The sequence below is a fragment of the Herpailurus yagouaroundi genome, unplaced genomic scaffold (assembly GCF_014898765.1).
Source record: "Herpailurus yagouaroundi ecotype Mexico unplaced genomic scaffold, PumYag 190, whole genome shotgun sequence".
Lineage (NCBI taxonomy): Eukaryota > Metazoa > Chordata > Mammalia > Carnivora > Felidae > Herpailurus > Herpailurus yagouaroundi.
This window is the reverse complement of record NW_024412421.1, coordinates 11,175,446-11,190,342: the sequence shown is the minus strand read 5'-3', so window position 1 is coordinate 11,190,342 and position 14,897 is coordinate 11,175,446. Positions and strand designations below refer to the sequence as shown.

At 44.6% G+C, this 14,897-nt stretch overlaps 1 protein-coding gene across 2 annotated transcripts in view; it reads right to left on the bottom strand.

The window, feature by feature from the left end:
* CFAP263 (cilia and flagella associated protein 263) overlaps positions 1 to 2,590 on the bottom strand; it is a 28,502-nt gene extending 25,912 nt beyond the window's left edge. Inside the window, exons 1-2 of one of the 2 annotated variants that reach the window (XM_040498168.1) lie at positions 2,374 to 2,590; positions 433 to 559 (exon numbers count right to left, since the gene is read on the bottom strand). In XM_040498168.1, the coding sequence (XP_040354102.1) occupies positions 433 to 559; positions 2,374 to 2,474 (228 nt within the window). In that variant the 5' untranslated portion in view covers positions 2,475 to 2,590. The remainder of the gene's footprint in view (positions 1 to 432; positions 560 to 2,373) is intronic. The other variant, XM_040498167.1, reaches the window with a different exon arrangement.
* Positions 2,591 to 14,897: the final 12,307 nt, after the last annotated feature.

Below are 14,897 nucleotides of genomic sequence, written 5' to 3'. Positions count from 1 at the left end.
AAAGCAGGAGATTCCACCAAAATAATCTAGATTCCCAGCCTCTCTTGTAAAATCAGCTGCTCTGGCCAAACCAGGCCACCTGACTGGAACTTTTAGACAAGGGAGGAACTCTCTCGTGCCCATGCAGACCCACTTCCCTCCTATATGTGGCTAGATGGGGCTCGTAAACATTTGAGCCCCCCAAGTTAAGAGAATTATTTCAAACAAAGTTACTCTGGGAGAGTCAGTCCACTATTAATTGAACCTGATTCCCTTCACACTCACTTGAAAGAGAAACCCTGGGAAGGAAGGACCAAAAGTAGAACAGGGAGAAAATCATATGCAACTTGGCCAAAGAGGGCACGCCACAGGCAGATACACAGATACCACTTGCATCGAAAGGGACAAACAGAAGAAAATAATTCTCAGGTCTCCTGTGCAAATTCTGCATACCTGTGCAAATTCTGCTCTTGTGATTTTAATTTCTGATAACTGTGGATGTTGCTGATCCCTGGGCTCCAGTTTATTATAATATTTCTCAAACATCTCTGTCTCAGTTTTGAGAGCAGAGTTTCCATAACTGCAAGACAGAGGGTATGTGAGTAAGTTCTACTGATGAGAGTTCAAACCCTAAATCACTAGCATTTAACTTACTAGCTACACAGGACCTTTTGAGAGATACTTAACTTCTTGGTGCCTCAATTTCCCCATCTGTAAAATGGGAATAATAACAGCACTCATTATTTAAGGTTGCAATAAGAAATGCAAAACCTTTGGAACAGTGCCTGGTACCTGATAAGTGCTATTTAAGTATTTGGGTTTTTTTTTAATCTGCTTAATGCGGGGTGCCTGGGTGGTTCAGTCCGTTAAGCATCTGACTCTTGATTTTGCCTCAGGTCAGATCACACAGTTCATGCAATCGAGGCCCACATCGGGCTCTGTGCTGACAGTGCACAGACTGCTTGAGATTCTCTCTCTTCCTCTCTCTCTCTCTCTCTCTCTCTCTCTCTCTCTCTCTCAAAAAATAAATAAATAAATATGAAAAAAATTTAATCTGCCTAATGAGCCACAAAATTGAGAACAGGGATTATGGTGAAAACTGTTGCTGAGATGAAGCTACAAATTCACCTTCAAGTATCTTCTAACCCATTTGTAAAGTTCCTTCTGAATTACTACAGGTGTGAAGTTACTATACATCCACAGTCTTCAGATGTTCCCTTTGGCTTATACTTCTCAGTTTTCTATTTTAATATTTATTTATTTTTGAGAGAGAGAGAGAGCACAAGCAGGGGGCAGAGACAGAGAGGGAGACACAGAATCAGAAGTAGTTCCAGGCTCTGAGCTGTCAGCACGGAGCCCAATGTGGGGTTCAGACCCACAAACCATGAGACCATGACCTGAGCTGAAGCCAGATGCTTAACTAACTGAGCCACCCAGGCGCCCCTGTTTCTCAGCTTTTATTTCCAGCACTCAAGAGATGGAAGCATCCACAAGAGGTTTATTATTATAAATGGTGGAAAACCTTTGAACAGGTGGTTCTTGAGCAATTAGGGATGACAGACCTAGTTTATCCTGTACACATCAAGCTTATGACCTTTTTAACTTCTTCATACATCAACATACAGGTTTTATGTGTGTGTGCATCTATCTATCTATACATATGTATGAACAGCTTTAGGTATTTTCATGTATTACTGAGCGAATTCCTATGGGCTGAATTTTAAGATTAAAAGAAAAGGCTCATTGGAAAGCCCCAGAAATCAAAGTGCCTTTTTTCTTTCAGCATGTCACGTTCCCAGGTAGGCTGTGGCGTGGCACCTGAGTCTGAATCCCAGCATCACCACCGACTTGCTGCCTGATGTCAGGAAAGTGGCTGAACCCGTTTCCTTGCCCGCTTCCTAGGGTTACTGTGCCATTATAGAAGGCCATACGTGCAAAACAGTCTGCACGTAACAAGCATTCAAAAACAAGCATCCAAAAAGCGGTAATATTCCCAGTTCTGACCTACACTATTTATAGACATATAGGGGCGCCTGGGTTGCTTAGTCGGTTAAGGGTCCAACTTCGGCTCAGGTCATAATCTCCCAGCCCCTCAGTTCGAGCCCTGCGTCAGGGTCTGTGCTGACAGCTCAGAGCCTGGAGCCTGCTTCGAATTCTGTGTTTCCCTCTCTGTCTGCCCCTTCCCCACTCGCGCTCTGTCTCTCGCTCTCAAAAATAAATAAACATTAAAAAAACAAAAGTTGTAGCTATTACTAATATTACCTCAGTTCTGACCTACACTATTTATAGACAAAGAAGTAACATCTGTTCAGCTGCTAGAACAGGATATGCTGTGAGACCAAGAAGTTGTACAATTGACCTCTGAACTCCCAGAAGCCAGCCGGCCGGCCGTACCTGAGCTCTTCCACCAGCCCACACAGCTGGATAATAGGCAGCTCGTTCTCCTCTCCCCCCTGTAACTCGGTGGCAGGGGTCTCAGAGTCCTCATCACTCATCACTCTGCCCAAGTGGCCCTTGTCAATGCTCAGTGAGGCCAACAGCGCCGTGTGCGAACGGCAGAGCGGCGCGCGGGCTGCGACCTCCAGAGTGCGTTGCCGGAGCGACCGGACGCGTGCGTGCGGGGCGGGACTTCCACAGGCCCCGCCCAGCGCCCCTCCGCCCGTCTTCCCGCGGACCAGAGCGCAGTCACCTACTTCCTCAACAATCGTTCATAACGCGCTGATAATAGCAGGTACTGTTTGCGCGGCACTTACTATGCCCTTGGCACCATGTGAAGCATAGTTTGTGAAAATCCTTGCAACAACCTTGTAATCTTACCTATTATTCTGTTTATTCTCCAAATAGAGGATACACCCAGAAAGTTCACTCGGTTTGTCAGCTTCTTCCTTCCCCTACCTCACTGTGAGTCCTCTAACTCTGTTCACCATCTGATGCTTCATACATACTAACTGCAGTTTCTCTCAGATACCGATATCCTGCATTCCTAGAAGAAAAAAACCTGACTATTAACTGGTATAAACTCAAGAGACATCTCTAAATAGGCACTGAACACCTATTATGTATCCTGGGGGAATGTATGGAACAGGCAATTCCAGCTCTCGCTTCTGGTTAAATGAGAGGGAAAGAACCCTCAAACCAGCTGTTGCAAATGGAGTGAGGATAGCAATAATGTCGCGCTTCAAACATTTTCATACTCATCATCTCATTTAATCCTCAAAACAGTCTTATTAGATTGGTATTACTGTCTTCATTTTACAGATCGGGAACTGAGCAGTAGAGTAGCTTTGATGAGTTGTCCGTGGTCACAGAGGAATGGAATCAAGCTCTGGCAGAACACAAAGTTCATGCTGTCAACTTCTACATTGTGTGTGTGTCATGGCAAGGATAGGCAAGGCAGCAGGGTAGCTACCTGTCTGTTCCCATTGGGATGGAAGAGGGCAGAGGGCAGAATGGGCAAACTCCTCCTCTGAGGTGGGGGTGGATGTGGTTAGAAAACAAGTTGTGATAAATGCTTGGAGTGGAAGTCAGCTGCCTTCCCCCACCGAGGGACATGCCTTAGCGTCAACACGTAGTCACTAAACTCCAAAGAAAAGCTTTTGTGTTTGGGGGTAAGGTGCACAAATTTTGGGCCAGAGTGGAATTACTGGAGATGACAGTAGAGAGGCTGAGCCCTGCCATCACCTTCTTCTCTCTACTGGTAGACCTCTCTGCACTCTAGAAGCAATGCAGACCACATTTAGAAATACTTAATATTGGGGAGCCTGGGTGGCTCAGTTGGTTAAGTGACCAACTTTGGCTTAGGTCATGATCTTGAAGTCCATGAGTTTGAGCCCCATATCGGGCTATGCCCTGACAGCGTGAAGCCTATTTTGGATTCTCTCCCCCCACCTCTCTCTGCCCTTCCCACACTTGCACTCTCTCTCTCAAAAATAAATAAATAAACATTTCTTTAAAAAAAGCAATACTTAACATGCTCATATGTCAGGTGATACAAATGGAGGCCAGTCCCAGGAGGGCCTGGAGCAAGAAAGGACTCTGCAGCAGGTCCACACTATGATACAAACGGCCCCATCAGTTGTGTTACATGATAGAGCAGATCCTATGGTGTTGGAGGTATCAGTGGTGGGAAAAGATGCAGTGTGAAGCTTAAAGCAATATCCAGTGGAAGAACCACAATGCAGAACCTGAGATTTTGGAAAAAGACCACATCAGGGAATTTCATGCCCTCTGAGAAACAGCTCCTGGCCCGTTATTAGACCCTGGTAGGGACGGGATGCTTAACCATGCATGCATTCAACCCTGCTTATCATGACCTGGGTTCTGTTGGACCCACTGAATCATAAAGTTGGACAGGCCCAGCTTCAGCTCATTGTAAAATGGAAATGTTCCATCCAGGATGGAGTCCCAGCAAGACCAGAGAGCATGAGTAAGCTTTATGAGCAGGAAGCCCACAGCCACTTGTCATCAACCACACTTGCACCAGTACCCCCACTCCAGTTCACACTCATGACCATATTAGGGGAGGGGACAGGGTCATGATCAGCTAAAAGAGGAGGCAAAGCCTGAGCTTGGTTTAGAGATGGGCTGATTTGGAATGTGGGTACAAGCCAAAAAAAAAAAAATGGACAGTGGCTGCATTACAACCACATTCGTGGGAAGCCCTGGAAGACAGTAGAACAGGAAAATCTTTTCAAGGGGCAGACCTGTGAGTGGTGGACCTGGCCATCTATTTTCTATGGAAGGAGAAGTGATCTCAGATGGAAGGAGAAGTGATCTCATTCACAGGGACTTGTTAATGGGCAACTTTGGCGTAGGGACTCCCCACCAGCCTGGCTGAAATGTTGTTAGATGCTATAGTCTGAGAAGCTTCCTCTCCAGACTTCTGTGTCTTCTTTCTCAAATGTGAGACCTGTGTTGTGGTCTGAACACTCTCCCTGTCTACTCCTGCTTCGTCTCCTTTGTCTATCACAGGCATTTCCCCCATTAAATAAATCCCTTCATGTCTAATTCCATCTTGGCTTAGAGGACCTGAACTCACACAAATAATAAATTTCAATCTTAAATATATGATTCAAATTTAGTAGCACAGTACGTGTATGAACTAAAATCTGTGCTTACCAAACAAAAATACCTTGCTGTTCTCACTCTGTTTCACTGCACTGCAGTTTTTAAATTGTGGTCACAAAAAAACCAAACACCCAACATAAAATTTAACATCTCAACCATTTCTAAGTATAAAGTTCAGTGGTGTCTGGTAGATTCACATTGCTGTGCAACCAGTCTCCAGAGCTTTTTTATGTTGCAAAACTGGAACTCTGTACCCATTAAACAATAGCTCTCCATTGCCCCCCGCCCCCACCCCTGCCCCCACCCCTGCCCACCACCTTTCTATTTTCTGTCTCCATGAATTTGATTGCTTTAAATTCCTCACATAAACTCAGTCATACAGTATTTGTCTTTTTGTGACTGGCCTTTTCACTTAACATAATGTTCTCAAGGCTCATTCATACACAGCACGTGTCAGAGCTTCCTTCCTATTTAAGGCTGAATAATATTCCATTGTATGTACACACCTTTTTGCTTATCCACTCATCTGTCAATGGACACTTGGGTTGTTTTCGTCTGTGCTTTAAATATTAAACACAAATAAAAATTCCAAAATTTATTAGGTAGTATGCTGTTCGATATTTATGTATGTGCAGTGTATTGTAGGTCAATTATAACTTAATAAAGCTGTAAAACAAGGAAGCGAACAAACACGCTCTCTTCTCTATCCCAGCCTTGTACATCAGAGCACCTACTCAGTAGCTACACTTGGATGTGTAGTGGGCATGTCAAAATTAACACATCGCTTTTTCTCCTCCCTCCAGATCTGCTTTTTACCCATTCTTTTCCATCTCAGTAACTGGCATCTCCATCCTCCTAGGGACTCAGGCCAAAAAACTGGGAGTAATCCCTTACTAACCCTTAACTCCCCTCTTTTTCTCACCCCTGCATTGGATCTGTGAGCAGATCCAATCACTGGCTCTGCATTCAGATTAAATCTGGAACTCTTCTTATTACTATGACCACCCCTGTCCAAGCTACCATCATCTTTTGCCTGAATTATTGTGGTTGGCCCCTCACTTTGCAATTTATTTCATGTCACTTACACCCCCCAATAAAACCTGGGGGTGGGGTAAAAACACTACCTATTCACCAAATTTTCACCCCTTTTGTACTTTATCTCCTTCAGGTCTTTGCTTAAATTAGTATCTTTGCAATGAGCCTTCCTTAATCATCTAGGTAAAATTGAACCCCATTCCTACCCCCTCCCCCCGACCCTTGGTATTCTCTGTTTTATTTTTCCCATAAAGCTTATCTTAAGTAAATTGTTATATATTTTACTTATTCATTTGTTTATCTGCCTTTCCTCCCCAGCCCCACCCCACCCCCACCAACTAAAATATAAGCTCCAGGAGGACAGGGAATTTGTTTTGCACACGGATTTATCCCTAGTACCCAAAACAGATGCCCCACAGATATTTGTTAAATAAATGCAAGAATGTGGGGCACCTGGGTGGCTCAGTCAATTGAGCATCCAACTCTTGATTTCAGCTCAGGCCATGATCCTAGGATCGTGGGACTGAGCCCTGCATAGGGCTGCATGATGAGTCTGGAGCCTGCTTAAGACTCTCTCTCTCTCTATCGCTTCTCGGCCTTTTGGCTAAGATCAAGTGAAGACTCTCTCTCTCTCTCTCTCTCTCTCTCTCTCTCTCTGCCCCTCTCCCCAGCTCACACACTCTCTCTTTCTCAAATTAAAATATATATATATATATATATATATTAAAAAATAATAATAAATGCAAGAATGTGAAGGCAGGGCTATGAGGAATTTAAGAGCTCGGGTTCTGGGATCAAACAGACTCAAGTTGGAATCTGAGCACAGTCACTCTTTTGTTGTATGAGTGACTCTGGAGAAGTCCCTCATCACCTCTGTCCCAAAGTCTCTTTCTCCAGAGAAAGGTGAACAAATGGGATAAATGGACAGCTGGGAAGATTCACTAAGGCAGGAGGAGGTATAGAAGAGAGGTGGCAGGAGATGTCATTTTTGGTCTAGTTCTGACACTGCATTGCCACTGTCTTCACTCCTACCTGGAGAGGGACAGTAAACTTTGGGGACCAGCATGGAGGCCATTGAGCTAGCACCAAGCTGAGAATTTCCAGACACTAGGGAGGAAAGCTAAGTCAACTGGTCATGCCTCCCTCTTCTGGGCTTAAGTCAGAGGTTGAATCCTCCTCTGAGGTGGCTGGTAAGGAAGGAAAGGTGGAGACTGTTTGCAAAGATAATCTTCCATGCACTGCCCCCTTTGACCTCCTTCCATTTATAATCCAGAATCCAGCCTTGCCTGTAAGATGACAATACCTTCCTCTCCCCAGGGTGGGTGGGTGTAGCTGGTATCAGAAAGTATTTGCTTCTTCACAAGAGCACAGCCAGCCTCAGTTGTCTGACTGCCAACTTCACTGGCTCTCTTGCACACCCACATCCCCACCCCACCCCCAACATCTATGCCCTTCGAAAATTAAGACACGTAATCTCCACTTTATCACACCCCTTGTAAGCACCAGTTATCTGGACAGCTTGTTTTCAGAGAACATAAATTACTAGATTCAATGATCTTTCAAGAAGACCTCCTTTTTCTTGGCCCCTATTGAGTCCTGGCAATTTAGCAAGCAAAATTCGTTGGTTTTGAAATAAGAACGGAGGATACAAAGGGTGGAGTGAGTACATTCAGGCTTCCTGCTCATGGCCAAAGAGTTCACACGAATACAGCCCACTATCACATCAACTTCTCACCTGTGCTGCTTGCTGATTCTCCTCTTGTCCCCTTCACATCACCACCCCTCCATCTTTGGGCTAGTGTGTCTCACACTCCAGCAACCTGATCCCTTGCTCCTCTATTCCCTAGGAGTCTAGTGACCAGGGGCTCCATTTCCCAGGATCCCTTGCGGGCTGACTTCTGGCTGGCTTCAGCCAATGAGAGACACCCACAGGAGACCTGGGCGGGAAGAGAGAGCCTCCAGGGGGTTTCTTCGATGTTGCCTTCCTGCTTTGGCACCACAGTCCTGGTGGGGCATAACCCCTCCATGACCACACCTCCTGTCTGGCATCCTTTCACTCATAGCACCAGCCCACAATAGACACTGGTTTCACCATCCCTCCCCTTCCCTTCATACCTAGAATGCTGCTGGTCCCCGGATACCTCATCATCCTTGTTGATTCCTTTAGCTCTGCCCATGTAAGGATAAATAGTCCCTTGACTAAGGTCTATTTGGTTGAACTGAGTAGAATTCTGTTTCCTGCAGGACCCTGACTAATAAATACATCTGGACTCCACCTACCTGAAGAGTTCATCTCAGCTCCAAAAACAATCCATCCAGTAGCCAGAGAAATTTGCTGTCCATATATCCTTGGGAGAGACTACTGTTGCATATGAAGTCACTCAAAACTGTAGTCCATCAGTTCCTTTTCTAAGAGTCAGGCTTTGTTAGGGAGATGTTTCTAGGTATCTAAAAGAAGTGGGAAAGGGAGTGAATTAGAGGTGGGGGTGTCAGGAGCAGAGTGTTTTAGTTGTCTAGGGTTCCAGGCTGGTTTGGCTACTGGCCACTTAACTTGAATAAGTCACTCAGTGTTTTTGTCCCTCAATTTCCACCTTTGTAAAATGAAGATGACATATTTTAAGTGACTACCCTATGCATCTTACAAGTTTACTATCAGGCTGAAATGAGATGGCGTAAGAGAAAGTAATAGTTTAGAAAGCATGACACCATGATAGGTGCGCAGGACCTCCTCCATCTGGAAGGAGTCACTACCCCAGTTTGACAACAATCTGTAGTAGATTATTAAGTGAAAAACTGACTCAGCTTGCAGGCCTTAAATAATAGTGATGGTAATAGGCATTATTATTTCTTAATATATTTATTACCAATTAGGTAATATTATTGCTTAATGAAAACACTTATAAAACTATTGTTTCAGTTACATTTTATTGATTGCTAGCTATGTGCCAGACGTTGTGCTAAGCACGTTCTACACATTCTCTCATTGCATCAGTTTGATGGTTCTGTGAGTTACAGGTACCTTCTTAACCCCTATTTTACTTGTGAGGAAACTGATGTTCAGAGAAATTAAGTAACTTTCCCCAAATTACTTAGGTATTCTGGGGCTGAAATTCAAATCCAGGTTCATCCAACTTTGCTCTGTCCTCTCATTGTATCCGCCTGTTAGAGCAGTAGTTCTCAGTGGGGGATGGGGGGACAAAATAGCACCCCCAGGGTGAAGTTTGGCAGTGTCTGGAGATATTTTTGTTTATTTTAACTCTGTTAAAATGTTATTGGCATCTAGAGAACAGAAACCAGTGGTAGCGCTTGTTCCCCAGGGCTGTCATAACAAATTACCACACACAGGTGGCTGGAAACAACAAGACTTTATTGTCTCATGATTCTGGAGGCTAGGAGTCCAAAATCAAGGTATTAGCAAGGCCATACTCCTTCTGAAGGCTCTAGAGAACAATCCTTCCTAGGCTGTGGTGTCTTGTAGTTCTATCACAATCCTTCCTTGGCTTGGAACTCTTTCACTCCAGTCTGCCTCCGTCTTCACATGGCCTTCTTCCTTGTATCTTCCTTGTATCTCCTTTTCTTATGAGAACACTAGTCATCAGATTCATGGCCCACCCTAAATCCAAGATGATTTCATCTCAACATCCTTGACTAATTACATCTGCAAAGATCCTTAATTCAAACAAGGTCACATTCTGAGGTTCTAGGTGGACATGAATTTGAGGGGACAGTATTCAGCCCACTAACCCTTCAATGCACAGGACAGCCCCTCACAACAAAGAATTATCTGGCCTCAAATTACAATAGTGCTGAGGTTGAGAAACCCTGCTTTAGAGGGAGACATTTCTTGTCTGAGAAGTGAGAAGAATGTGCCTCTGTTAATCCACACAGCTACAAACAGAAAGGGTCTCAGAGCACCTTAAAGTCCGGAGGTCACCCTCTCCTTCCACTTTTCTGAACCACTTCTTCTTCTGATAGCCTCCAGTATCTCCATGTGGATGCTGCCCCCTGCCTGGCATTCATACAGCACTTTGCATTTTGATTTAAGAATGATACGGTCAGATCCACCCAAAGTGTTAAGCTTCAAATAGTATTAAGCTTCAAAAGAAATGCCTGCCTTCTTCTTTCACAAATGGGAAGATGCTCAAAAATCAGAGAAAGGAACTGGAGCTTGTGGGCAAGTGACTATTTGCAAGTTATGGGAGAGGGGCCAGCCCTGCGAAGTGGATCATCTGATGGCTGCCAGGGCACTTTCCTCCATTCTTTCAAGAAATATTTGTTGAGCACCTACTGTATGCCCTGAGGATGCAGCAGTGAGCAGCAAGGCTGGTGTGCCTGCTCACATGAACCATCCAGTCTGATATGAACACTTATAATCCAGTGTGATAAGTGCTATAAGAGGGAAATGCAAGGTGCTTAGATTTCAAGTGGTCATAAAGGGTTTTCTGGAGCAAGTGAAGTCTAAGCTGACATTTAGAGACTAAGATTCAGATGCAGGTGGGTCAGGCTAATTAGTCCAAAGTCAACCACAATTTTAGCCCCTAAGCAAAGACCAAGGGAAGAGTAGCATTGGGAGAGGAGAGAGCTTGTGCAAAGGCCCAGAGGGGAGAGTGAGCATGTTTGAGGAACTGAAGGAAGGCCAGTCTATGCTTCACCCCCACAGAACAAAGCAGAGAAGGATATTGCTAAGGTCCACCTTCTGGTTTTCCTCCTTGCCGTCTGAGGGCTCCCTTTGACTTCCCTTTCCAATTTGAGCTGTTATTAGATGCTTTCTCTTGGTGTCCATGTTGAGCACAATTCCCTTCTCAGTTTCAGGGACCCCCATCTAGGTCTGATCCCCTGGTCAGGACAAAAGGCCTTTGATCTTATCCAGAAGCAAAAGGGGACATCAGACATGACCAGACATCTTTGGTATCTTACAAAATGTGTAGAAATTGCTTTTGTCCCAGCCAGGGTGAGGCAGAGGCAGAGACAGAAGCAGAAAGTCCTGGGAAAGCATCAGAGCTGGGGCAAGTTCACTCCCAAGGTAGCCCCCACTTTGGAAATCAGAATCAGAGGCACATAGCTGAGGCCCAGGACAGTCAACATCACTGTGCTTCCTGCTCTCTCTGGATCATGGAGGAGCAAAAGTGTTAAGAGCCTGGACTCTGGAGCTAATGACCTGAGTTCAAACCCAGCCCCAGACCATTCCTAGTTGTGTGACTTGAAGTAAGTCAACTCATTTCTCTTCATATTAGTGCTGCCCCCTAGAGCAGTGTGTGTGTGTGTGTGTGTGTGTGTGTGTGTGTGTGCGTGCGCGCACGTGTGCATGCACATGTGTGTGCATGCGTGTGTGTGTGTGTGTGTGCATGCAACTGAGGGGGTCATGAGAGAACTCCTGTAAGACTTCACGGGACTTGACACCCAAAAAGTACCCAGGCCTTTGGCCTTATTTTTTTTCTCATCTTTCACCATGAACCCAGGCCCACCCTCCTCTTTCATCCAGTTTCCAGGGAAGCTCCCTAGGCTAAGATGAATGAAGCAGGAAATGGAAAAAGAAAATAGTCCTTCCATTAGGGTATTCACTTTTTTTTTAATTCTGGTATAATTAACACACAGCATTATATTAGTTTCAGATGTACAATATCATGATTCAACAATTCTATGCATTACTAAGTGCTCATCATGATAATAAGTGTGATCTTAATCCCCTTCACCTATTTCACCCCTTCCCCCACTCACCTCCCCTCTGGAAACTACTAGTTTGTTCTCTATAGGTAAGGGTCTGTTCTTTTGTTTTTCTCTTTTTTGTGTGTGCTTGTTTATTTTCTTTCTTAAATTCCATTAATGAGTGAAATCACATGGTATTTTTCTTTCTCCGATGGACTTATTTCATTTAGCATTATACCTTCTAAATCCATCCATGTTGTTGCAAATGGCAAGATTTCATTCTTTTTTATGGCTGAGTAATATTCCACTATATATATACATACATGTGTATATGTACATACATACACACTATATACATACTATATATATATATACTATATATATGTATGTATATGTATCACATCTTTTTTATTTATCTTCATCTATCAGTGGACACTTGGGTTGCTTCTATAATTTGGCTATTGTAAATAATGTTGCAATAAACATCAGGGTACATATATCTTTTCAAATTAGTGTTTGTCTACTGGATCACTTTTTTTTTAAGTAAAGTTTTTATTAAAGAGTATCATACAGGAAGCTGTGCACAAACCATAAATGCACAGCTTGACAAAATTTCAAAAACTGAACACACTTGTGTCACCAACACATGGCTGAAGAAACAGAGCATTACCAGCACCCCCGCAGGCCCTCCAAATACTCCTTAACTGTCACCACCACCTTGTAGAGTAACCATGACCCTGACTTCTGAAGCAGACATAAGTGTTGCCTCTTTCCCTATTTATATAAATGAGATCATGCAGCCCATGTGCTCTTTTGTGTCTGACTTCCTTCACTCACCATCATGTTGATGGGAGTCATCTACGTTGATGTGGGTAATCAGAGATCGTTCGTTCTCATGGCTATACAGTGTTTCACTCTGTTTGTCCATTCCGCTGTTGGTGCGCTTTTGGGGAGTTTCCAGTATGAGACTATTGTAATAAGTGCTACTATGAACATTCCAGTAAATGTTTTCTGGTGAACGTAGGTATACATTTCTGTCACATATACACTTAGGGGTGCAATTGCTAGCTAGTAGATACTGTCAAACAGCTTTCCAGAGTGATGACAGCAGGTGTTCACTTTTTAATTTTTTTTAACGTTTATTTATTTTTGAGACAGAGAGAGGCAGAGCATGAACAGGGGAGGGGCAGAGAGAAAGGGAGACACAGAATCTGAAACAGGCTCCAGGCTCCAAGCTGTCAGCACAGAGCCTGACGCGGGGCTGGAACTCACGGACCGTGAGATCATGACCTGAGCCGAAGTCGGTGGCTCCGACCGAGCCACCCAGGCGCCCCATGGTGTTCACTTTTTAAAACAATCTGTGACACAGGGCACTATGACCTCCTTCCAGACACACACACATTTAGGAAGCATGGGTCTGTGCCAGGCACTGAATGAGCTACCAGAAGGCCACCGTGGAAGTGCCATGGGCTAGTCCTGGCCCTGTGTGCCCTGAAATCTATTTCCTCTTCATCCCTCTCCCTTTCTCCTTCCCCTTGAATGTGTTGTGAGGGGAGGGCAGGGGTAACCTAGGGAGACTTTAAAGCTACATTCCCCAGGCTCCCGTGTCAGCTGGTGGGCCCTAGATGGAGCTCAGCAGACAGGAGAAAGGAAAAAAACTGGGGGGTGGGGGCTTTCTCGCTCTCTCTGTCTGGTTGTGGCTGCGTCTCTTCCATGGCTCCAGCTCCCACAAGACAGGCCTGTTGTGGTTCCGGCTTCCTCAGGTGACCCTGGCCTTTGGGCTCCAGTGACGTCACCTGCTCCCTTGCCCCTCCAGCTGACAGGTAGCCGTGACTTTTTACACTTGGTGTGTCATAGTCCTCCCCCCTCTTCCACCACCTATGCATCCAATCAGTTCCCTGTAATCATACCGTTTTTAGATGCTTTAGAATGATTTCCTTTTCCAGGTTGGACCCTGACTGACCCTGGCAGAGACCTCCAGGGTAAAATGACAGTCTTATTCACCAAGCCCATTGCGCTGCTGGTAGCAGGTGAGACATGTAGGTGGGGGGTGGCCATTGCACCTAGGTTGCCTGGGTAGTCATCAGGACTTTCACCAGGATGACTTTCATCAGATAGGGGCAGCTGCTCCTCCCGGAGCAAGGAGCAGTGTTGGCATGCCCACCTCAGTGTCCTGCTAGCCAAGGCCACTCCTTCCAGGGCATCCCTCTGTCTGGTTCTATGGAACGGAGGTCTGTGGCTGGTCTCAGCATGAGCTGCCCGTGGTGGCTGTTTGCCTTTGTGGGGAGTAGCCTCAGACTGAAGAATGGCATCTTAGATTTCATGGTGATCCTCGCGCCTTATGCACAGTAAATACTAATAATTCACACATGAGCATTTACTATGTGCAGGCATGATTCTGAGCACTTGACAGGTCTTAGTAAGACATGTTATTACGATCCCATTTTACAGATAGAAATTGAAGCATAGGAGCTAAAGTAACTGATACTCCACTGATGTTTGTTGATGACAATAGCATCAATAATTAGTGTGGCAGAGTGCTTAAAAACACTGGCCTTGGTGGATGCCTGGGTGGCTCAGTCGGGTAATTGTCTGATTCTTGATTTCAGCTCAGGTAATGATTTCATGGTTCATGAGATCAAACCCCCACAGCATCGGGCTCTGTGCTAACAGCACTGAACCTGCTTGAGATTCTCTCTCTCCTTCTCTCTCTGCCCCTCCCCAACTTTTGCATGCACACATGTGCATGTGCTCTCTCTCTCTCTCTCTCTCAAAAATAAATAAACTTTAAAAAGAAACAAAAAAACCTCACTGGCCTTGGAATTCAAAAGACGATGGTTTGAATCTAGATTCTGCCCCTTGCTTATTTGTGATTTTCCTCTGTTTCCTTTTCAGTAAAACAAGGTTAATGATGCCCACCTCCCCTGATTCCTGAGCAGATTAAATAATGAGTGAGCATCAGTGGTAGTAGAGCTTGCAAAATTCAAACATGTATGTTTATGTATACATATGATATATAATGCAAAATTATACTTTATTGTGTATATGCTACAATTCAGGGTTTTGCAATCATATGCTTATTTATGAGTAGTAACTGCCTGTAAACAAGTTATGATCTTCAGATTTAACAAGACAATGATTAACTTATTTTATCTGATAAAATAATATAT